The sequence below is a fragment of the Scleropages formosus genome, chromosome 14, assembly GCF_900964775.1.
Source record: "Scleropages formosus chromosome 14, fSclFor1.1, whole genome shotgun sequence".
In the NCBI taxonomy this organism is placed as follows: domain Eukaryota; kingdom Metazoa; phylum Chordata; class Actinopteri; order Osteoglossiformes; family Osteoglossidae; genus Scleropages; species Scleropages formosus.
The window spans coordinates 22,971,373-22,993,822 of NC_041819.1; the positions used below are offsets into that span (position 1 = coordinate 22,971,373).

The 22,450-nt window shown below is 43.6% G+C and overlaps 3 protein-coding genes across 6 annotated transcripts; all 3 read right to left on the reverse strand.

Annotated features, from left to right (window-relative positions):
• Positions 1–1,276: 1,276 nt before the first annotated feature.
• On the reverse strand, positions 1,277–6,378 carry rmp64 (ribonuclease MRP subunit p64). The gene is made up of 9 exons (XM_018743156.2): positions 6,276–6,378; positions 5,690–5,844; positions 5,457–5,545; positions 4,560–4,688; positions 3,461–3,538; positions 2,487–2,794; positions 2,295–2,356; positions 1,928–2,157; positions 1,277–1,777 (listed from the first exon to the last, which is right to left on the reverse strand). Exons 1-9 carry the CDS (start codon positions 6,358–6,360, stop codon positions 1,432–1,434), a joined length of 1,482 nt encoding a protein of 493 aa, XP_018598672.2. The 5' UTR covers positions 6,361–6,378; the 3' UTR covers positions 1,277–1,431.
• A 438-nt stretch (positions 6,379–6,816) lies between these two features.
• On the reverse strand, positions 6,817–9,565 carry tex30 (testis expressed 30). The gene is made up of 6 exons (XM_018743080.2): positions 9,336–9,565; positions 8,426–8,844; positions 8,055–8,291; positions 7,900–7,951; positions 7,294–7,502; positions 6,817–7,055 (listed from the first exon to the last, which is right to left on the reverse strand). The coding sequence occupies exons 2-6, from the start codon at positions 8,591–8,593 to the stop codon at positions 6,879–6,881; spliced, it is 843 nt and encodes a 280-aa protein (XP_018598596.2). The 5' UTR covers positions 8,594–8,844; positions 9,336–9,565; the 3' UTR covers positions 6,817–6,878.
• Positions 9,566–9,729: 164 nt separating this feature from the next.
• Positions 9,730–20,451, reverse strand: poglut2 (protein O-glucosyltransferase 2). 4 transcript variants are annotated; one of them, XM_018743076.1, is made up of 11 exons: positions 20,292–20,451; positions 19,974–20,201; positions 18,937–19,142; positions 18,112–18,317; positions 17,721–17,798; positions 15,733–15,905; positions 15,266–15,503; positions 13,188–13,397; positions 12,637–12,726; positions 10,526–10,630; positions 9,730–9,885 (listed from the first exon to the last, which is right to left on the reverse strand). In XM_018743076.1, the coding sequence occupies exons 2-11, from the start codon at positions 20,144–20,146 to the stop codon at positions 9,868–9,870; spliced, it is 1,497 nt and encodes a 498-aa protein (XP_018598592.1). In that variant the 5' UTR covers positions 20,147–20,201; positions 20,292–20,451; the 3' UTR covers positions 9,730–9,867. The 4 variants fall into 4 exon arrangements, 3 of the variants coding, with proteins under 3 accessions (XP_018598592.1, XP_018598594.1, XP_018598593.1); XR_001965712.1 differs by lacking the exon at positions 9,730–9,885 and adding an exon at positions 11,149–11,252 and having other exon boundaries at positions 10,555–10,781; positions 19,974–20,451; XM_018743078.1 differs by lacking the exon at positions 9,730–9,885 and having other exon boundaries at positions 10,555–10,781; positions 19,974–20,451.
• Positions 20,452–22,450: the final 1,999 nt, after the last annotated feature.

Below are 22,450 nucleotides of genomic sequence, written 5' to 3' on the forward strand. Positions count from 1 at the left end.
AATGATGTATTAATCATTAAACAAACTGCATATGAAAAACTAAACTAAAAAATACTACACAAAAACAAAATTATAAATGTAAGCAACGTTGTCACTGTGCAGTAATGAAATATTTGGATCCAACCCACGGAACTCCTCATCCACCAAACCTTGCCCTTAGCATTCATACTAAGGAATTATGAAGTATGATACAAAAAGATGAGTATGTCAGGCAAGGCAGCGCATTATCTATGGAATTTAAAATTTGTTGTCCAGGTACAAGGTTGCTGGTCCCATCTGTTATGTTATACAGTGGTCAGCTTCCAGCAGCAAGGTACATAAAAACTTGAGATCTGTAGTAGTGAACATATGAATGAGGTAGGTAACTGTCCCTCCATTACTCTTGCAGGTTACCAAGCATACAAGCGCTACAGTCAGCGCCCGGCCTTCGAGGCTGTCACCTCCAACGAGAGCTAGGTCCACGCTCTGGTGCGTGGTGGCTTTTGGGCCGGTGAAAAAGGCAACCAGCCAAAACCAATGAGTTGTCAGCAGGTTCCGGAGGCCAGTCAAACGTGATTTTAGATAATATAAAAACAACACAATATGGTTTGTGGTCAAAGTACCATTCTGATTGGAAAGCCCCAAGCATTCCCACCCGCAAAAAGCAGGTCATCTTCCATAGCAACTGCATGAGATCCTACAAAGTCTTCAACTGTCCATCTGAGGGAACACCTCCGCTACTATTTATATAAACATTTAAAAATAAAGAAAGCTTGGTTCTGGAAAAAAAAATTCTCATTTTCCAGAACAAAAGCATAAAATGTATACAATCCCATGTTTTCTGAAGTGTTTGGACAGACAATATAGAGTATTTCAATTCTTTTGAGAACACGAAGTATTACAGCAACAAGTGGAGGCTATTAGAATAATATATAATCTATAATTACACTAACACACTATAACTACAAGCATTTATTTGTGAACAATAAACTCAGTTGATCTCTACTGCACCTTTATCAAGTCAGGATCAACCAATGGGTTTATGTTTGTGTCCATTTCGAGGGAGTGAAGCCCAAAGCAAAATAAACTTTGGCCTAATGTTCAGGACCTCAATCCCAGAACAAAATTTTGTGTCCATAAATCTCACTCACTCACTCATACACATTTTCAGAACCGCTTGTCCCATACGGGGTCACGGGGAACCGGAGCCTACCCGGTAACACAGGGCGTAAGGCCAGAGGGGGGAAGGGGACACACCCAGGACGGGACGCCAGTCCGTCGCAAGGCACCCCAAGCGGGACTCGAACCCCAGACCCACCGCAGAGCAGGACTGTGGTCCAACCCACTGCGCCACCGCACCCCGTCCATAAATCAGTTTGTGTTATTATCAACCCTCTCCTTTTATACCATGCTAAGGATGTTCTCTTTAGAACATCAGCCAACCCTCAGAGCTCAAAATTCTAAAGCAGCAAAGATATCATCAATCTCCTTCCCGCTGTCCGACCACAGAGAAGCGTTGGCCTTCATGTCTTTGTCTTTCCCATTAATAACGTTGTTCTTGTTTTTGTGTCGCACGCTCATTTTAGCAGGCATTGTAGTCTCCCTCATCACCTTCTTCACATAATCCCATCTGGCTCGTTTCTGCAATCGCATAACTCCCTTGACACATTTGAACCGTGTCCTAAAACGCCAACTTCTCCACCTGTCATGGAGCGAACGCAGAGGTTGGGCTCTTGATCTTTGGAGAAGGAGAGCTTCACCAAACTGCCTTCTGAAGGTCTTCAGTTTCCTGTCCAGCCTGAAAAGAAAAACACGGTCTTCACCAGAAAACAGTTCCAACTTTATAAAGCTTCCTCAACCTGCTCATTTCCTATTTGTAAACAAAAGAGAAATAGGGATCCTGCTGCTGTGGACCTAAGAGGTCAAAGTTCAACACAGCCCACGGTACCTGAACCCTTCCTCTTCCAGGCGTTTCATTCTTTGGCATTTGAGGTTCTGGAAAGCAAGGAGGCACCTTTCCCTGCGTAGCTTCCTGCTTTGGCACCAGCAGATGACCTTAGCCAGATGAGCAGCCATGTCACTAAAAGACGACACAGCTGCCGTCGCCTTCAAAAGCCTCCTCTTCTGACCAATCAGCACTGGGTCCTTTTCTGGCATGTCCACTTTATGTGCAATAACCTAAACATTTACAATTATTATTAAAAAAATAATAATAAAATTCTTATTTTCTAAAGAGTATGAAAGACATGTTGCTTATGAAATGACCACTGCCCCACAGGGTCACATTATACAATATAGTGCAACACAGTACAAACCTTACTGTTCTTCCCAATGGATCGCTTAAGCATGGCTTTTAAATCAATTACAGCGATATGACCTGTGAAGAGACGCATCATGTTAAACACCCTAATGATGAAAGAGGAAAACCTGCTTTGTAGAGAACTAAGTGCATTCATATTGAGATGAAACCAAAGCAAGTACAGCAGGCAGTACTTAATGGGCGTTACCCATAGCTGTGGAAGGTCTCTGTAAGATGCTGCTACCCAGGTCTTCAGTGAAGGTCCTTTCTATGGGTCTCTTCAGCACCGACCTCTTGCTCCCTTTCCCGGCCACATTCTTCACCATGGTGGAGGCTGCAGGCAGCTCTACCAGCAGCTGAGCCCAGCGTGAAGGTCCAATGAATGTGGGCAGGTCCACCGGAAGGATGAAGTCTGTCAGAAAGGGCATGGGCCTGGCTTGGGCCACTTCCTGTAGGAGCTCCCATGCCCCCAGATACAAGGTGGCCAGGATCTTCAATATGCCCCCAAAGAACACCCTACAGGTCAAGAAATGTCCAAAGCAGGAACAGCAGTCAGTGGACAACTAGCCCTGTAATGGAGTTAATAACAATCAAACTGAAAATGTAAATAAATGGCTCCAAGTTGTGACAACAGAACACACTAGCTTATTTCCCAGGACATCTGCTGAGGAAGGACCTCATGTCAAATGCAAAGCCAATGACAAGGAAATTACTGTCAAGTAGACATGTGACTGACTATTCAGTGCAGAAGAACTTCCAGAAGTCCTTTTTCTCTGCTTTTTAAAAAAAAAAAAGCTAACTTTATTATTAGATTGTCCTAACTTAGAACAGGGTCCAACTAGAACGACTGCAATGGAAAATTCCAGTGAATTAAGTGCCATAAGGACATAAAAACAAACATGCATGAATGCTGCATTGCATCACAAAGCTTTATTATATTTATTCACAAATTTCACACACTAGTCATGTCAATACCAATATAGAACAACAAATGTACACTTTAGTATTATATTTTGTTTTCCTTTCCTCAGTTTCCAAATGGTTTAATTCGGACAAGTAGAGCACAGTGCCAAAATGCTATCTGTACTTGTCTTTCGTTTCTCATGAGCTATTCCTCACTGCTTGATTTGTTCAGAACTTCTGGAAGACAACTGCAGAATGCATTCCACTGCCCAAACTCACCATAGACGACTCAACATACTGACCAGAACCAGGTTGAGGACAATGAACTCTTTGCAGGAAAGGTGCCCGTGTGTCAATCTGGAGCAGGGGTTAGAGTCAAGGCCTTTCTGTACCAACTTTACATTATCAGATTAGCTTAGCAGTGATCCTGATGAGAACTGTACCCTTAGACACTGCAAGCACCACACATCATTTATCAAAATCCTACTTCCCTCTCCGCCCAACAAGCTGTAAAGCATATATGAAAGACCACAAATTAAAATGTTCACAGGTACAAACACACACAGAGCTTATTGTTTTCAGTATCCAGGACACAGAAAATCAATGTAAAACACCAAGGAACATGTTAAACCTCAACAGATAGTGAAAGAGTGAAAACCACATGGTCATCGAGGAAGTCATCAACAAATGCTTGTACAACACAAGGTGGCCATGTCCCAATCCTAACCACAAGGTCGTAACAGGGTAGTCACACACACTCGGGGCATTTTATTCAGCAAATCATCTGAAGCACTTGTCTTTGGACTGTGGGAGGAAACCAGAGCGCTGAGAGGAAAGCCACACAAACACTGGGAGAGCATTCAAACGGATACACAGACCACTTTAAGGCCATATCTGAGCTCTGGGGCACCAACATTACTTGCCGTGAAAAAGTCAGATTTAGATGAATACATACAAAAAACAGGGGGAGAGGTGGGTTGGACCAGGTCCTGCTCTCCGGTGGGTCAGGGGTTCAAGTCCCGCTTGGGGTGCCTTGCGACGGACTGGCATCCCATTCTGAGTGTGTCCCTTCCTCCTCTAGCCTTACGCCCTGTGTTGCCGGGTTAGGCTCCGGCTCCCCGCGACCTCGTATGGGACAAGCAGTTCAGACAATGTGTGTGTGTGTGTGTGTGTGTTCAAAAAAGGAAGAGGTGGCAATACACAGGTTAAAGACATGTGCCCCCAGCTACCTTTAGTCTCAGTGTCCCAAAAAAAAAAAGCAATCAACTATGCAAAACTGAACAGCTCAACATCTGTAGAAGGTCGTGTGGGTCAAACGGGGAGGAGCTACCTTAAGAGAATAATTAAGCGATTGTTTACTTGTTTACTTTAAGGATACAAGAAGGCACGTGAGCACTGGTCCACCAAGCAGGCCATCAGCTTGCCTGCCCCAAGGACCTTCAGGCAAAACCACTCAAGCATGGACTGGCTGGGAACTTCACACTGTCCCGTTTCGGCCGCCACCTGCCTGCAGCAGCCAGAGCACAAGACGGATGATTGGCGTGTTTCCACACATCCTGACCTCACAGAACGCATATGAGCAACCATGCTGACAGGAGCCAGAAACCATTTCATTTATTCATATATTTCATCTAATTAAAACAGAAGCAAAAGACACAGGCCCCATGACATACACACTTGTTACATCAGAGTCAACAGTATGAACCACATCTTTCCTGCTGTATACTCCTAATGGTGTTAAAATCACTAACCTAAAAGTAATAATGAGAAAGGTGCATTTGTAAGTTGAGTGTCCCTAACACTGCATTGTCACAGTAGCCTATTTATAGGATATTTCAAAGGTCTAAAACACCAAGGTTCAAAAGTGCTGCGACTGTCAAGGATGGATGGCAACACAGGAGTAAGACACTGGGTAGTGATGTAGTTGGAACAAGGCTTATGGTGCAAATCTAGGCTATTCCCTCAAGAGTCATGCTTAACATACCGCTTTTCCACCTTAGAACCGCTGTACAAAATCATTAGCCATGAAATTCATTTCTTAAACCATGTCTGTCCTTTGTGATAAAGACACCAGCAAAAAAAAATAAAAACTTAAAACAACTGTTACCTGCTGCAGAAATGAGCAAAACAATCTACGTACTTTGCGTACAGAGGGAAATGTGTAGCCTCGGATAAAAATGTGAGCCAAATAATAACGGCAACATCATGAGGATAGGCACGGGGGGAGATGGAGCAAATTATTAATCGTTACACTGGTCATGAGCTCAACACATACCTTTGTGCTTGGCTGGGACACATGTCCACCAGGTCGAGGAGGGCAGGGATCAGCTTCATCTCTTTCACACGGTTTATGCATCGCTCCACCTGTGTCCAGAGCAGTGCTTCAGTCAGAAGGATGGAAGACGCTGTGCTGCAACATCCATACCCAGTGTTCACCAAAAGCTGCCTCTGTAAGCTCTGACTGGGCACCTGATGTGATGAACGCAAGAGTTCAACCCCCCTCCTCACCTGCTTGATGGCCCTGAAAGGCTTGTGCTGCCGCAGGCTGTTGTTGCACACGTGGAGCAGCGAGTACAGCACGCGCAGCTCCGCGTGCAGCACGTGGCTGCGCAGCAGCTGCAGCGCGCGCTCGCACTCCCCGAGCAGCCGCGTCGCGCGACCATCTGCGGACGGAGCGAAAGGACTGAAGTGCTTCAGATACGTTAACTTTTGGGCAACTGCCGTTCAAAATGAGAGCACTTTTACCGCAAGCCAGGCCGGATCTGATCGAAACTTAAAGTTAAAGCAGTGGGTTTGCATATCTCTGGCAGAGACACTGAATGACACTCTCTGCCATCGTGTTTATAACCGTCGCATGAATTATATTTATGGTGGTGTTTTCCGACGATATTACAAATTCATTATTTCAATTTTTGGTTCTAATTAAGTTTCCACACCGCAGTTCATTCGACAGAGACTGACTGGCCGCTGGTAGTTCAGGCGCATCCATCGCATTTTTAAAAAAAACACACAGACACAGTCAACGTAAATAAGAAAAGTTCACTCGAACTAAACACTGAAATTAGCATATCACACCCATATGTGTTCCATTTACCTATGCGGTCGTTAAACTGAATCCGGACTGTAGAAAGCGCACCAGGCTGCGGAATATAGACCCTATTCCACAGCTGAATCGCCATGCTTTCTCCACGATTCGAAGTTAGTAGAACCAGCCAATCAAAATTCGGAGCGCAAAGATGACGTAATCACAAATCGCCGGAAGTCTTTTTTTTTTTCTTTTTTTGAAGAGCCAGGTTACTGGTTCATATACACACGTATTATTGGATGTCAGAATGTCACGATTTGACATAGATAAAAATAATTCAAAAATCCTAAAATAGTAATCATTAAAAATGTCTCAAAAATCAGTCATTTTCAATGAAGCCAATTAGTTATAAATCGAAATGTAAATAAATCTAAAAAAGTCAGTGACCGAATGTAAATATGTACTTCTACAATCCATTCGTACAATAAAGTTTTCAAATTTAGTATTTCTGTGAAAGAATCTGTATAGTACTCCACAACTGTGGAAGCAGATGACCTATATAGAAAACAAAGAGTAATTTTATACAAAAGTTTATTTATAAAAAGCCTTACTGGATATATAAATATAAGGAGCAAAGGGCATAAAAATTGAGCCATTCAACTTTCTGCAGATTCAGCCAAGTGCAGCAGTGGGGGAATGTTCTAGAATCCAGGCCACTACGCAAGCGTTCACTTCCTCCAACACCGTGTCCTCTGGCCGTCCCTTCACTGTCAATCCATGACTCCCCCCTTCGATCCAGTGCACAGTAGCAGGACTCTTCATGTCCTTCAGTGTGTGCTCCAACAGTTTCTGGAACACACACACCATAAAAGCGTGCTTAGCAATAGTCGTCCTTTTCGGCACCTGCGGTCGCACCACACACGTCCAAAATTAAGTTCTGTTTGCAGGCCCCTGCAGTACCAGAGCCTGTAAGCAAATGTTAGATGAAACAGCCCTTTAACAGCTACACCTTGAGCAGGTGTGCAGCCATTCCTTGGCCATAACCACCTGTTACCATGACTACCCCACCCCAACACCACGGCCTCACCCTCTGGCACATGGCATCGGCAGAACCAGATACGAAGAGCACGGGTACTCCCGCAAGCCCCCGCAGGTCCTCGCTGCGCTGCACGTGGAGGTGCGTCTGCCCCGGAGGGTGCAAGGGGAAGGACAGGCAGATGAGGCCGCGCAGGACCCCAGCCGACTGCTGCATGCTCAGGGCAACGGCCGCAGCGGCACGGGAGCCCATCGAGCGGCCTGCCGGGTGGAGAAAAGAAAACTGCATGGAGTGTGGCACAGCGCGGTACGTTCAAGTCCACCTCAATGTGTTTACATGGGTTTCCTGTAGATGCTCTGGTTTCCTCCCACAGTCCAACGATGTGTGATTCAGGTGGAAAGGTCACCCTAAATTAACCTTAGTATGTGTGTGACTGAATTGCCTTGTGATGGCCTGGCATTCCATCCAGGGTGTCCCCTGCCTTGCAACCTAAGCTTCCAGGATAGGCTCCGTACCACCACGACCCTGCACTGTTCAAGCGGTTACTGAAAATGCATTGATGAATATGCATGAGCCTGCTTAATCAGAGTCCTGTTCCAGTGTCCCAGGTGTCGTTGTTAGAAAGTGCAGAAAAGAAGAAAGTACAGGTTTTCTTACCACCAAGGAAAACATCTGTAAGTGTGAACCTCTCCAGGCCCTTCAGAAACTCCTGAGAGAAAAACTCAGTGAGTCACTTTGGGACCGTTACTGAAAACAGTGTAAAAACACTGTTTTTTGTTTTATTCCATTTTTTAAAGGGCGCTATTCCTCACCAGCGCCGCGCCGAACGCCCTCGTCCTGCGCGCGAGGTTCGGGCCCCTGCACGTGAAGCGCAGGCACAGCAGGCCCGCGCTCGCCACGCGCCGCGCCAGGGAGCGCAGCTGCGCCTGATGCATGTCCCCGCCAGCGCCGTGCGTGAGGACCAGCGCGGCACGCGCCGCGACGCGCGCACCCGGCACGCTGAGCACGCCGTCGAGGTGCTTGCGGTCAAACGGGATTTGCACATTTTCCTGCAAATGGAGGGCGCGGCACTAAAATATTAATAACCAAGATTTTGCATCTGACATAATTATAACGACTTTAATTTCACGAGCGAAGTTCGCTGGTATACTATTGCTCTGCAGACCGTGTGTGTCGGTGTTACCTCGTGGACCTCCTCCATAGTTAAAGTCCCACTTCGCCGCGCGACGAGCAGCTGAGCTTCTCGCGAAATGTCGGCAAAACTGCGCCATCTAACGCCGCGGATTCCTTTGCTGTCTGTGCGCACGCGCCATCCCGTCGCTGCACGTGCCAGGCTGCTCCATATTTGCATAACTTTATTTCGCGAAAGTCAGAAAGCAGCAGCCATGGCATAGGTGGAGTAATCTGTGCAAATACCGTGGCTGATAAATGTTTAACATAATAGCCCTTATTGTATGCCACTTTCACCGTCCGGAATATGTGTGACCCGGGAGGTGAGGTCACAGTGAGTAACATGATGAGGTGAGATTGCCCAACTGCAACTGTAGTACCAGTAGGGTACAAGTACGCTGCTGTGGCCTCTGGATGTCCAACCACTGAGCCCTGTGGAAAACAAGACCTCTGTCAGTTTTAAACTGACTGATCTGTGATTCCTGACTTTTGTGTCAAAATTTAGACAAAAGCGTATTAAAGGAAGGGGTTTTTAACCTTGTCTAAGCCACAGACCTATTTAAGAAGCCGATTAAATTGGAGGACCCCTCCCAGAAAAATTTCCACAGATAAATTTGCAAAAATACTGCACTGAATATTAATGACATTTACACAAATATTTTAATTTATGTAACAACTGTAAGATTAACTTTTAGTGTTATTTGCAAAGCAAGCTTATGCTTCAACTAAGTCCCAAGCCCATCCACAAACCACCAATGGCTCTGTGGACCTCATTTTAATAATCCCTGATTTGAAATTATTGTAATTAACATAATTCTGGAAAAATATGCTTCTAAAAGTATTTCACTGTGTGCACCATGAACACTTAACTTACGGTGACATATTCAACATTAAGACTTTATGAACTATAAAATATAGCTTACTCCTCCAGGTTCCTGCCATGGGCTGTGAGGCTTATTATAAGTTCAAGCTGTCTGGTGTCTCCATTCTAGTAAGGCTATAAAACAAACATCTTTCATGCTGTGGTTGATGTACAGAGCTACAGTTAGTATTTAGTAATCCATTATTGAGAGGAAGAAGGTATTTGCCAATCATATAATGACTGAAAAACATCAAACTGAAATCTGTTGGCAGTCAATAGATTTTCCCTTTGGCACCACAGAGGTAATGTTTTAAAATGCAAAAATATATGTTCTGAAAATATTACATGCATTTATTCCATTGCAATGTTGATATAAACCAGACATCTTCAAAGAGACTCATAAATCCATACACACTAGCCATAGAAATCATGTGACAAATCTGGATAAACAAATATTTTCCTACAAATGTTGAATTTATTATAAAATCATAACTGTATAACTTCTTCCAGATATTTTTTTTTTTATAATAAAAATGTTTACTAGCCATAGCAACCAAATAAAACTTCATGCCAGTTTGTGGGACTCCCGTGTGTCAAAGTTCATCCATAGCCTGTAAAACAATTCAAACATGAACAAAAATAAATGTTAACAATCAACATGTCGATGCAATTGTTTTATGTGCACATAAAAGATGCGCATATGGTTTTAGTACCTGAATCAGCCTTTTTAAAATTACAGATTTCGGTGACAGGCAATATAACTCCCTGTACCCAGCCTGCAAGTAGAACACCACCAACTGCCCTGATCCTGAAACCGGGGTTATCATCTTTCCGGGATGACTTCCCTGACTGGCCAATTTTTGTAAAAATGTCAAGAGAATTCAGTATTGTCTAATATTTGCTTCCCAACAGGCAATCAGTCCTTTAGATAGTTAATATTTTTTTAGACAAGAGCAGCAGCTGGAGTGTTGAACTGGGGAGGGGGGGAACCCACTAAGTATCTTAATGTTCAAACCTCAAAGTTTAAGTTCCTTTGGAGATAAAGGATCAGATAATAAACACACTACTAATCCACTGTAGACAGAGGGAGTTTCACAGGATGAGTAGATGGCCGTACAAGTCTTATCCACCTTTTCCTGACATATGATAATCAGTTGTTAAATAAGATAATAACAGAGCTACTGAAATTGTGTACAGCTCAAGTCCAGAGAGAAGAGAAATGTTGAGAAAGTGCCGGCGTGTGTCCTGTACCCTCTGCCTGTGGCAGGAACAGGGGAAGAGATCGTCTTTTGGCTGCTCCACTTTCTCCATGCCTTCCCGCACCTTGGGTTCAGTGACCTGGCGAGCAGCATATTCCTATGAGAGAGAGAGAGAGAGAAAGAGCGAGCGAGCGAGCACAAAGAAAGGTGAGAACTTCAAGTAAAATTGTAACTTTTACCTTTTGTATGTGAGATTGCCCCGTGATGGACTGGTATCCCATCAGTATTGCCTCAATTTAATCACTCTCCTGAAGATAAAATCATAATGAAAATTCTGAAGAGCAAGGAAACAGCTCAATTACATTTGAAGGATTGTTTACTTTTTTGCAAATGTTCTGAAAGCAGCTGCAAAATAAACTGGATCCAGAGGGGTAAAACAATGTGGTTTGCAACCAGATTGAAGTCTTAGAAGTACCCCTGCTGTTGTATTTTATTTGCCAAAAAAAAGGCTATATTCATTCATCCATTGTCAACGAACCACTTCCAATACTAGGTCACGGTTGTCCAGATTCTATTCTAGCAGCACAGAGCATGATGCAGGGTAAGCCTTGGATGGGATACCAGTCCATCACAGGGTGATCTCTCACATACAACAGGTAAAAGTTACAATTTTACCTGAAACATGTCCTTGGACTGTGGGAGGACACCCTCACCAACATGAGAACTTTGCAGAGAATGTTCCATACTTGAATTCACATTGTAAAACTAGTTCTGGAAAGCTAAAAAATAATAAGGATTACAGATTAATTCAGCATGCTTAAGCAATGCTGAAAGGTAGCCTAAGGTCTTGATGTAATAATAACTGTAATGATTTGAGCAGAGGCTCAACTATGTCTTTGCACATCATGTTCATTATCACTGTACTCAAGGGATCATAGTGCTTGTAGCTTTTTTCACAGGTACATTATGACCCGAGAAGCAGATGACTATGAATTCACATCAATGGGTGTAGAAAAGGGGAAAGAATGCTGCTTCCTCAGGAGTGAGTGAGGGACACAGAGGTCAATGAGCCAAGATTGAAGGTTTCTGTGTGAGGATGCTGAGGTTAGTAGCTATGGGTAAATATGAGAGTGTGGTTATCTTGGGATTGACACACACTTATCGCATTCCAAATTTACAATCGACAATCCCAAGTGTCATTTCTACATCCTGACCCTGACAAGAGGTGGGGCATCTGTTACATAAGGAATGGGGGCTGTCAGGGTTGAGGACAGCATGACTACTGGCTAAAAGTTCTGATAGACTGTCATAAATCATTTAATGGGATATCAAATTGGGTGAAACCTTAGCACTGTCTGGGAACAACTACCATGGTATTAAGGAACTCGTTTGTTCAAGTTTTAGCACAAAGGGCTAATGCTTACTGTATCAAAGCCAGTCCCCAGTGTCCAGTCCTTACATTTGACAACTTTGTTCAAGGTGACATAAAATATTATCTTTGTACACTAAGATGCTTACAATTATTTACCCATTTATACAGCTGTGTACTTTTTACTATATTAATTCAAGATAAGTACATTGATCTAGGGTCCTACAGCAAGAATTCAAACCCAGAGCCTACAGATTACAAGGTGACAGCTCTGAACACTATACCAACCTGCTTACCTCTCTGACCAAAACCATTTTGGTACCATGTGACAAATGAATGTCCCAGTGTCCTTGAAAACATCATAAATATGACAGCAAAGATTTCAACATGAGATACAGATAAGAACATTCAGAGAATTCCAGCCAATGCTTAAACTGTCAAGTTTTTATTGCCGTTTAAAAGAAAATTCCTTGAAAAGTAAGATGATACTGACAAGGGAGGTACTCATCTTCCCTGCCGAACTGTCAGTAGCCCCTTTGACATTTATCCATCTTCATGTTTAATCCTCAATCCTGTCACAGTCAGCGTGCCACATTACTCGGCTGTATAAATGGGTGAATGACTGTATGGAGTTAAATATAGTATTTAACAGTAAGTTGCCCTGGACAGAGGAATCAGCTAAATACAGGTTAATATTTTAGCAAAAATTGATTACCCTTCCAAAAGTTACAATTTCCTCATTGATTAATTCTGAAAAGAACAGGAAATAAAAATATAAATGTGTGCGCCCATACCTCGAATAGTTTGAAGTAGTAACAGAATATGTTGTCCCCCATGAGGTGTGTCCGGGCAAACTGCTTACCAGCCTCCGCAATCCTTCTCGCCTGAAAGCAGATGCAGTGCAGTGAGATCACAAGAAAATTGTCGTCCAGGTGGCAGCTCTTGTTACCCTCAGGAAACATTACACAATAACTATATTTTCTGATCAAAAACTTATTTCAATACTCAAAGCGCTCAGTCTTAAACAAACTGGCTGTCACACACATTCAGATACAAGATGGGGGACAAATGATATTCTTTCATCTAACACTGTCCTACAATGCAATTTAAAAATGTTTGGTTTTCACATACAATTATTTACACTGATTTACCCAATTCATACAACTGGGTAATGTTTACTGTTGAGTACCTTAAATATACTACAGCAGGAGGGGTTGACAGAGATCTGCTTGGAATGAAGATGTTCTACATTTTACTAGGAAAAAGAGGACTTCTGATATAGCGCCCATGCTTTGATGTACTAGATCATCATCCTGTTGCTCATACTCTTGGGTCAGCTGGATACCTCATGGTCGTTCTCCTTGGCCCAGCGGATCGTGTCCAACAGGTCACTGAGGTCCCTCTTGATGGGGATGTAGTGTTCCCAGGGATGAAGCTGGCTGTAGAAGTGCTCATAATACTCAGAGTCCTGCTTGAGCACCAAGCCGCCTCCCGCCAACAAATACGGCAGCCGGTAGGCTGCTACCGTGCCATCCACATTGATCTGGTACTTGTACTGGGGAGAGCGGACAACATAGAACTTGTATAGAAAAATGACACAGTTTCAATGGCTTGACTCTGAGGACAAAATACTGATTAAATTATTCATTATTGTTACACAAGCTTTTTTTTTTTTTTTTTTTTTTTTTAAACTCTGTACCCATTTTTAGAGCACTTTATTCTAATTGTAGCAACTCAGGTGTTTGTAACGTGTGGCTTTAGATGTATACCAGAGTGAAAATGAGGCAGCTGGTAGCTAAATAAAACTTCTGTTCTGAAATTTTCTTCAGTGTTCCCATGAGCATTTATAGGGACAGGTGACAGCATAGTGGTTAGCACTGTTGCCTTTGGGCCCAAAGGTCACAGATTCAAATCCAGCTATAGTACCTTTAAGCAAGTTACTTACCCTAAATTGCTGCAGAAGATTCCCCAGCTTTGTAAATGGGTAAATAATTATAAGCAGATTAAAACTAACTTGCGTTGGAGCAAAGCGTCAGCTAAATGACTCAATATAAATCTGACACAGATTTTTCACTAAGCTCTTTTACAACTCTTCAAGGGTACTCAAGTTTAAGATCAAGGGTACTTCAGCTGGAGTGGAGATTCAAACCCAGGACCTCCAGACTGCAAGTCTGGACTAACCATTATGTCCCCTGTTGCCCCATTTACCAAATACTCCCTCATTTCTGCGTTGTGTTTACACACAAACCATCTGAAACCGCTTGTCCCAAACGGGGTCGCGGCAAGCCAGAGCCTAACCCGACAACACAGGACGCAAAGCTGAGGGGGCAGGGGACACACCCAGGACGGGACGCCAGTCTGCCACAAGGCACCCCAAGCAGAACTAACCCCAAACCCGCCAGAGAGTGGGACCCGATTAAGCCCGCTGCGCCACTGCACCCCCCATATTGTGTTTAATTAGGTTTAAATACAGTGAGGCACTTTAGAAGCAAAAAATTAAGTTTGAGGAAGGTCTATTTTTATATATTGCACATGGCAAGACTCCACGTAATTTAGCTGGAAAAACAACTTGACCAGCTCACTGTTGTATCTGTGTACTGTCAGATCCTTTTCACATACCTTTCCTTTCCTTGTGTATTTAACTTAGCAACATTGTCACATCTGAAATTGGAGACTTTGAGCAGTAATACACCTCTATGTTCTGGATCGAAGTAGAAAATGTGCTTAATTGCACAGAGCAAGTCAACATTCACTCACACACACACACACACACACACACCCCGTGTGATCCGTGCCACCTACATGAATGAGCAGAGGTGGGCCTCAAACGTGCTGCTTTCTTCATTCTAAATGATCTCATTCGTATAACAGGACCGCATCAGTTTAGGGTATTGAACCAGGCAACATCTGATTTTATGCTGGACAGAGTTCTCAGGATAACATGTGACTTCCCATACACATCTAAGACTGTAAAGATAACTGCATAATTTTTGGATAGTCTGTTTTGATATAATTGATATGTCAAATTCATTTGCCCCCCCCCCCTTTTTAACAACCAATTCACATTTCTACTTAAAACAAGCTAATTCACGCATCCAAAAAGCAGGCAAAAATCTATCCACTATCAGTAAGCATTTGGCTAATGCAGGGTCATGGCAGTCCAGAGTCTATCCCAGAATCATAAGGTAGAGTACACCCTAAAGGGTATGCCATTCCATTGCAGTGCAATCATATGCTCATTCACTCACAGGCTACAGGCAATTTAGAGTCAACAGTTCAACTGAAATAGGTTTATGAACTGTGAGAGAAAAAGTGGTTCCAGGGAGTAACCCAAACAAACACAGAGTGAACATGCACACTCCACACGGTCCAAGCAAGGCGCTGCGAGTCAAATATTCTTGTGATGAATTCTGCTCCTCTCACCTTGAAGAAGTCGAAGAAGGAGACGTGTTTGACCACTGGCCCATACAGGCTCTCATCGTGCTCGAAGAAGAAAAAGTTGGTGAGCGCAGCATCAATCAGGTCCGGGTGAGCCCTGCTCAGCTTTACCAGCTCCAGGCGCTCCTTGCGGCTGTCTCGCCCTCTCCAGAAGGCTGTGCTGTTCTTCTCCTCCCATGGGGGACCCGTGTTGACTTGCACTGACATCATGTCCAAACTCACTCTAGAACAAACCACAAAATTACATAAAATAGAAATGGCAACTTTACACACAAAGTCTACCTGGACAGTCAAAAGTAGACATCCACATCACTAGCTATTGCAAAACTGCACCTTTGTCATTAAAACATATTGGTGGTCATATATGCTGAATCCAAGAGCAGGTTTAGTATGACCAAAAAAATCACAAGATATTAACTAAACATGTTAAAAGCTTTGAAATAATAGCTTGCCTCCCCATTGTCTCTAAGACAGATTCTGTGAGGTCATAAGTTGGCATGACGATGTCCCGCGTGTCACTGGAACCACACCAGGAAAAGATGGGATGCAGTTTCTCTGAGGGCTTCCTCTTCTCCAGCGGCCAGTCCCCAAGGTTCACAAAAAACTCCACATCAGGCAACTTCACCTAGGAAAACAATGTCACATTGCCACCTTCAGGTCACATGGCAAAAATATGATAGCTGATGAAAACCTAAAGGCATAGCTGCCAACCTCCAATGGGAAAACAATTGAGACAAGGATGGAGTTACTACTATCATCATCGCTATTGTTTTACTGTCATATGGTCTTATATTACCGAAATACAGAGTGAAATGTGGGGGCAACAGACCGCGCTCTGGGCCTGAACAGATTCCTTGGCAGCTGGATCCTGGACTTCCTGTCAGGCAGATGCCAGGTGGTCAGAATTGGCAGCAGCATCTCCTCCCCATTGACCCTCAACACTGAAGCCCCGCAGGGCTGTGTTCTCAGCCATCTCCTGTACTCCTTATACACCTACGACTGCATGGCCACACACAGCTCCAATGTCATTATCAAATTTGCAGATGACAATGGAGGTAGGTCTGATCGCTGACAACGATGAGACGGCTTACAGAGATGAGGTGCACACTCCGACACACTGGTGCTAGGAAAACAACCTCTCGCTTAACATTAAGAAGACCAAGAAGCTTGTAGTGGACTTTAGGAGACAGGACAGGGAGCACAACCCCATCACCACTGAAGGGACACCAGTGGAATGGGTCAACAACTTCAAGTTCCTTGGTGTTCATGTCACTGAGGATCTCACACGGTCCACTCACACTGAGGCAGTGGTAAAGAAAGCTCACCAGTGCCTCTTCTTCCTCAGATGGCTGAGGAAGTTCAGTATGAGCCACCACATCCTCAGATCATTCTACACCTGCACCGTGGAGAGAATCTTGACTGGCTGCATCACCGCCCTCGACCACAAAGCTCTGCAGAGAATGGTGCGGACAGCCCAGCACATCGGAGGTGAGCTTCCCTCCCTCCAAGGACATCTACACCAGGCAGTGTGTGAAGAAAGCACAGAGGATCATCAGAGACTCCAGCCACTCAAGCTATGGACTGCTCTCGCTGCTACCATCAGGCAAACAGTATCGTAGCATCAAATCCTGCACCATCAGGCTGCACGACAGCTTTTTCTCATAGGCCAGACTGTTGAACTCCAGCAAACAACTAATAATGCCACCACATGCACAACTCAATGTACCTCCCAGACTGCGCTTACCACCAACACTGGATATTGCATACTATATATTTTATCATGTGAATATTGTACACACGGTACATACTGTACAGGTGTTTATTATGTATACTCTATATATTTTTTGCAGTTTGTATATTTTCTGTAACTTATGCCGAACGCACCTAAGATTTTCACCACCTGTACACTTGTGGTTATGGTGAGTGAGAAAGTGATTTGATAGACAGGGCAATGAAAGTTTGTAACGATCATGCAGGAATCTGAGCTGCGATTGCTTTCGTGAAGTGATCACGTGGACCGAATATGATGCTCATGCCCAGAAGCAAGTATCCATACAAACTGTTGATTGAAAAAACTGATCAAAGACAAGTGTGTGGGTGTTGGTTGTGTGTGCGATTGGTTATTTATTAGGAAAGCGAAATTTAGCAACAAAAATTATACATTTGTACTCAAGTGTTTCTGGGAAAATAGGAAGGATTGGCAGCTATGCCTAAAGGGTATCAAATGATGACTGTGATGAAAGATTTATCTATCTGCGAGACATTTTTGCCCAAGGCAGTTTACAATGTGACTATTGTACAATAGACTTCTTATAAAGATTTACCCATTTATACAGCAGGCTAATTTTCACCATGCCACTTCAGGAGAAGTACCTCAATCAAGGGTACTCCAGCAGCAGTGGAAGAAGCTATTGAAGACATGAATTTGAATGTTCCTTACCTTCCTGGACAGAGAGAGCAGAAAAGCATCCATGAAGATTCTGAATCCCACATGTTCTCCATGAGTTTTAATATAAATCTGAAGACAGACAAACCGCAGGTATTTACACTAGAGTATCCTGGAAGAACAGGACTAAACGGGTTCTCACGATGGCACACGACAAACAAGGCTGGTAAATCTGCCTATAGTGTATTCAGGTGTTTAAGATCCAGAAGGATGGAGGATGAGAAACACTAGTCTTTACTCTTCCATAAAGGTTAGGAGTGAACATGTCACCATGAGTGTTGGTGGGGAGAGGAACAGAAATGAGCAGCCATCCTGCACAACTGCATCCTGGATCTCCTCTACACAGATGTGTATGGGGGGGACTCAAACCCAGGTTTGAGCATACCTGATTGTCTTTGATGGTATAATGGCATAAGCTTTGCCTCCGGCCGAAACGGCGAGGCACCTCCTGGGCAAGGTGGTCCGGGTCCACACTGGGGAAATACGACAGGTCCTGCTCTATCTGAGGCACAGAGTCTGGGCAGCGCATATGCTTCAGCCAAACCTTGGTCTGAGGCTGGGGGCAGCTACAGCCATCGTGATACACAGGTCCTGCATTTGGGGGTGGAAGTGGGGTTCTTTAAGAAGGACTGCATGTGAACATCTGAGAAATGGACAAACATGTACAACTCCATGCATTTATTTAGAGAACATTAATCCAAAGGGTTTGTCTCATTCATGATTTCTCTGTTTCTTTTGGACTACAGTTCATCGACAACTTACGAATATAACTGGACAGAGCAGGTTCGTGACTCAGAAAGTTCAGTCAAATGTGACACGGAGCATGCTGGGGCTCCTCATCCATTCCATATGCAGCTACTGGTGTAATATGTGCCTGCATTGATATTGGACCAAGTGGCTATAGTCCAATTTAAGAGAACAACAAGTCTGCATCTCTTCATCTGTTGGTGGAATGCACTTGTATTTACTTTGAGTTGTGAGACACTTGGGAAAAAGTGTCAGGTAAATGGCTCAATAAATATTAGGAATATTATCTTTATAATAAGATTTCCTGCTATGAAAAACATACAACTACAAATCCAAGGCACAAAATATACCACATATGGAAATATGCCGCTCTGGTTTCAGACAGGTACCAAGATGGTCACTGACTGCATTCTGAGTATAGGCATCGTTGAACACAGACATACTGTACCCCGCTGGCACTCACCTTTGAGGTGGTATGGTGACTGGGCCACATGCACGCCCTTGAGTAGGATCTCGATGGTCAGGGATGGGTAGCTGGCGTACATCCTGTAGCGGACCAGGAAGGAGCCATCCCTGCGGTCCAGCACCTGGACCCAGATGCGGGTGAACTCCTCCGCCGGAGTGGTGATCTTTACCTCATAGGTGTTCTCGCCAGGGGACGATGTAAAACTGCACAATGCATTGTGGGATATCAGTGACAACACCAGCACAAACTCCCCTCCATGTAGCAACAGCATTGGAATTGAACAAAGAACAATAGATCTCACACCTATTTTTACATCACTTACTTGACATTAAAGTTTGAATCACATTTTTTACTTCAGTTTGAAGTACTAGGTTGTTTTGGATTTGTCCCCTTAAACTAAAAAAAAAAAAATCAAGAACTGTAACTCCTGAACTTGCTGTTTAGGTGCTCAGCATGGTGGGAGTTCAAAACCTTGTTATGCATTTGGTAGTAAAATACACCAAGTTCTAACGAAAAACCTGTGGTCATTTACCTGACTTGAAAACCAAAGGGTATGCAAAAAGTGTCCCTGTGGAGATTTAGATTTTTCCACAAGAAGAAAAGTGGCACCGACCAAAATACAACCCACCCACTCCGGCCCAGTCACTCTCATTTACAAAAAAAAAAAAAAAAGAAAAAAATTTTTTAAAAATTCTACTATTTTTGTCTAGTTTCCCGCGTTTTGGTTGGATTATGACGAGTTAAAATAATTTTCTCCAACTGGACCATTACAGTGCACGCGCGCAGCCCGTCGGATGAGAGGTAATCGATTAGGAATTACGTCACGTTTCCGGAAGTGGAGGTCTGCGGTTAACATAATGATACCGTGGTCTTTCGTCGTGTGAGGAAATGTTGAAACCTGCAGTTTCGCTTAAATATGCACTCTAATAATTCACTTGTTTCTGGTTTGAAAGTTAAATAGTTCAGCACATGCATCGAGACACTTGGTTGTTACGAAGTAATTTTGGGTACAGTCACTGCGGTTCCGTTCTCACCTTGTTCCAGCCCCGTCCACAGCCTGTATGAAGAAATACCGCGCAGGCAGGACGACGTCTGCCTGGAGCCCCGGGCCCCACACGAGGGAGCGGGCTGCGCTGGGCTCCTTTGTCGCTGACACGCCGGACGCTTGGAGACCCAGAAGAAGGCAGGGGAGTAGGACGCCCAGCATGGCCGTGTCCGTGGGTGGATGAGAGGGCTGGTTTTCTGTGTGGCAACAGAAGTGCCTTGGAAGAATATGCCAAAACCGGCCCTTAAGAACACCAACCGCTAATAAAGTGTGCCTGCAAATTCCACGACCACATCTGTCTGCTTACCGCAAATGCAGACAGACACGAATAGACGGATCTCTCTTTACATGTCTACGTTTATTTATTTATTCTTTTGTATATTAATGCATTCGCTAACTTTAATTGCATTGTAATAACTTAAATCAGTTTTTTAAGCTCGCGTGGAGCAGAGCAACTTCTCGCAGCCAGAGTGGCACAGAGGAGCGATCGGATTGGTCCATGTTAGCGCTTTCTGATTGGTCGAGGATGAGACTCTCGAAGTTGATTGGCTGAATCTGTGGAGAAAACTGAGTAGTACAGGGATTACTTGCATTCTCCACATAGTTGCTGTGCAGATGTAATTAGTACTATTAAAAACTGTTCAAAGTCGAGCAGCAAGCCAACTAATGACAATCAGTTCATTCAAATGTTTTGAATTATATAATATATATATATATATGTGTGTATATATACATATATATTTGAGCATCAATGTTTGCAGAGTTTGAAATGAAAAGGGCTACTAAAGTTATACTGTAAGAGTGATATTTGTTCAGACAAAGAGCCAGGGGGACATAAAGATTTTAAGACAGATGAGTTTCACTGCTAACAGCAGTTTCAGCCATGTGCTTTTATAGGACCTTTTTTGAATTTGGCAGACACCTTTGCCCAAGGCATCTTCCAATATCAGATACATTACAATTACCCATTCACGCAAGGTATTTTTTATTATACAAACTCAGGATTAGTACCTTGATGGAGGGTACTACAGCAGGAGCAGAGATTCAAACTGAGGAGCTTAAGAATGTAATGCGATGGCCCTAACCACCATACGTGTTTGACATGAAGAAGTGATGAAGAAAGGCACACACAAATTTAAGTGAAGCTGTTTCCAGTTGAATACTCCTTATACAGAAGGCATAGTAACAATAGTCAGTGAAATGGCATGTCAGCTGCAGTAGAAGCATGAGACACAAGAGGGCAAGCTAACACCAATCAGCTCAAAGTAAAGGCGCTTTGGGAATTGCTTTCCTAATGCAGAGGTTTACATTGTTCCTTCACTGTGTCATGTTGAACATCCATCACAGCACAAAATGGGAAAAAGACCAAAAGCCTTTGTCTCAGAATACTGAAGGTAACAGAACATGGATGGTTGGTTTTCCAGACTTGGAATCAGCAAAGGCAGAACAAAAACAGAAACTATCCCAGAAGCACAGGGTGTAAGGCTAAGGTGGGGACACCCAGGACAGGACAGTCCATCATAGAGCAACCACACACACACTAAGGACAATTTAGATTCACCTGAAACACATGTTTGGACTGTGGGGTGAAACCAGAGCACCTCAAGGAAACCCAGATGAACACGGGCAGAGTATCAGACTCCACACTGACGGATCTGAACCCACACCTCACCAGGGCTACCTTCTGATTCACTATGTTGACCATGTGTAAAGAACATTTACTAGTTAGTAAGTATAGTGTTCTCAGCTGCTATGTATTTATGTAATTGGTAGTTCTCTCAAGGATATCGTCCACAGAATATATTATTACTGAAAAAAGACACCCGGTGAGAGAAGACACCATTAAATGAAAGTCTCACCGTTATCAGAGTTGACCCCATTCTCTCACACCCACCCCATCCCACCCTATTTGTGCTCTATCTCTCTGGCTGGTCTAACTGTCCTTTACACTTCAGATAAGCATGAGTGAATGCAACAAACATCGTACTGCTGCAAATGCAGGGATTCGTAGGAATGGCTTTAGTGTGATGTCAAAGTGTTGCTCCCTGTCACGTTCATATTACACACCCTGAGCTCATGTATTTATTTTTTCTTGGACTGATTTGTTTGCTTGAATGTGCTGCTGTTTTCCCATGCTTCTTTCTTTTACAATTCGCTCATTATGTTTTAACGGCAAAGATGTCTTTCGAGTTTCCAGGCATTCCAGAGCTGGAATGAAATAAACATTTTTTGTGTTTATGAATTGAGCCATTGAAAGAAAAAAAAAACCAAGTGGTTTCGGTGCTTCTGCGAACATCTGCTTTGTCTGCTGCCCCCATGTCCTCACACAGATAGACCTCATAACGGCCAACTCCGTGTGTTTATTAAGGTTTTATTTACTTGTCGAATTTTCAGTGATTCCCTGAAGGCACTGCAAGCCAAAAATAACAGATTTTTCAACTGAAAACAAACCAGTCCTACAGATGT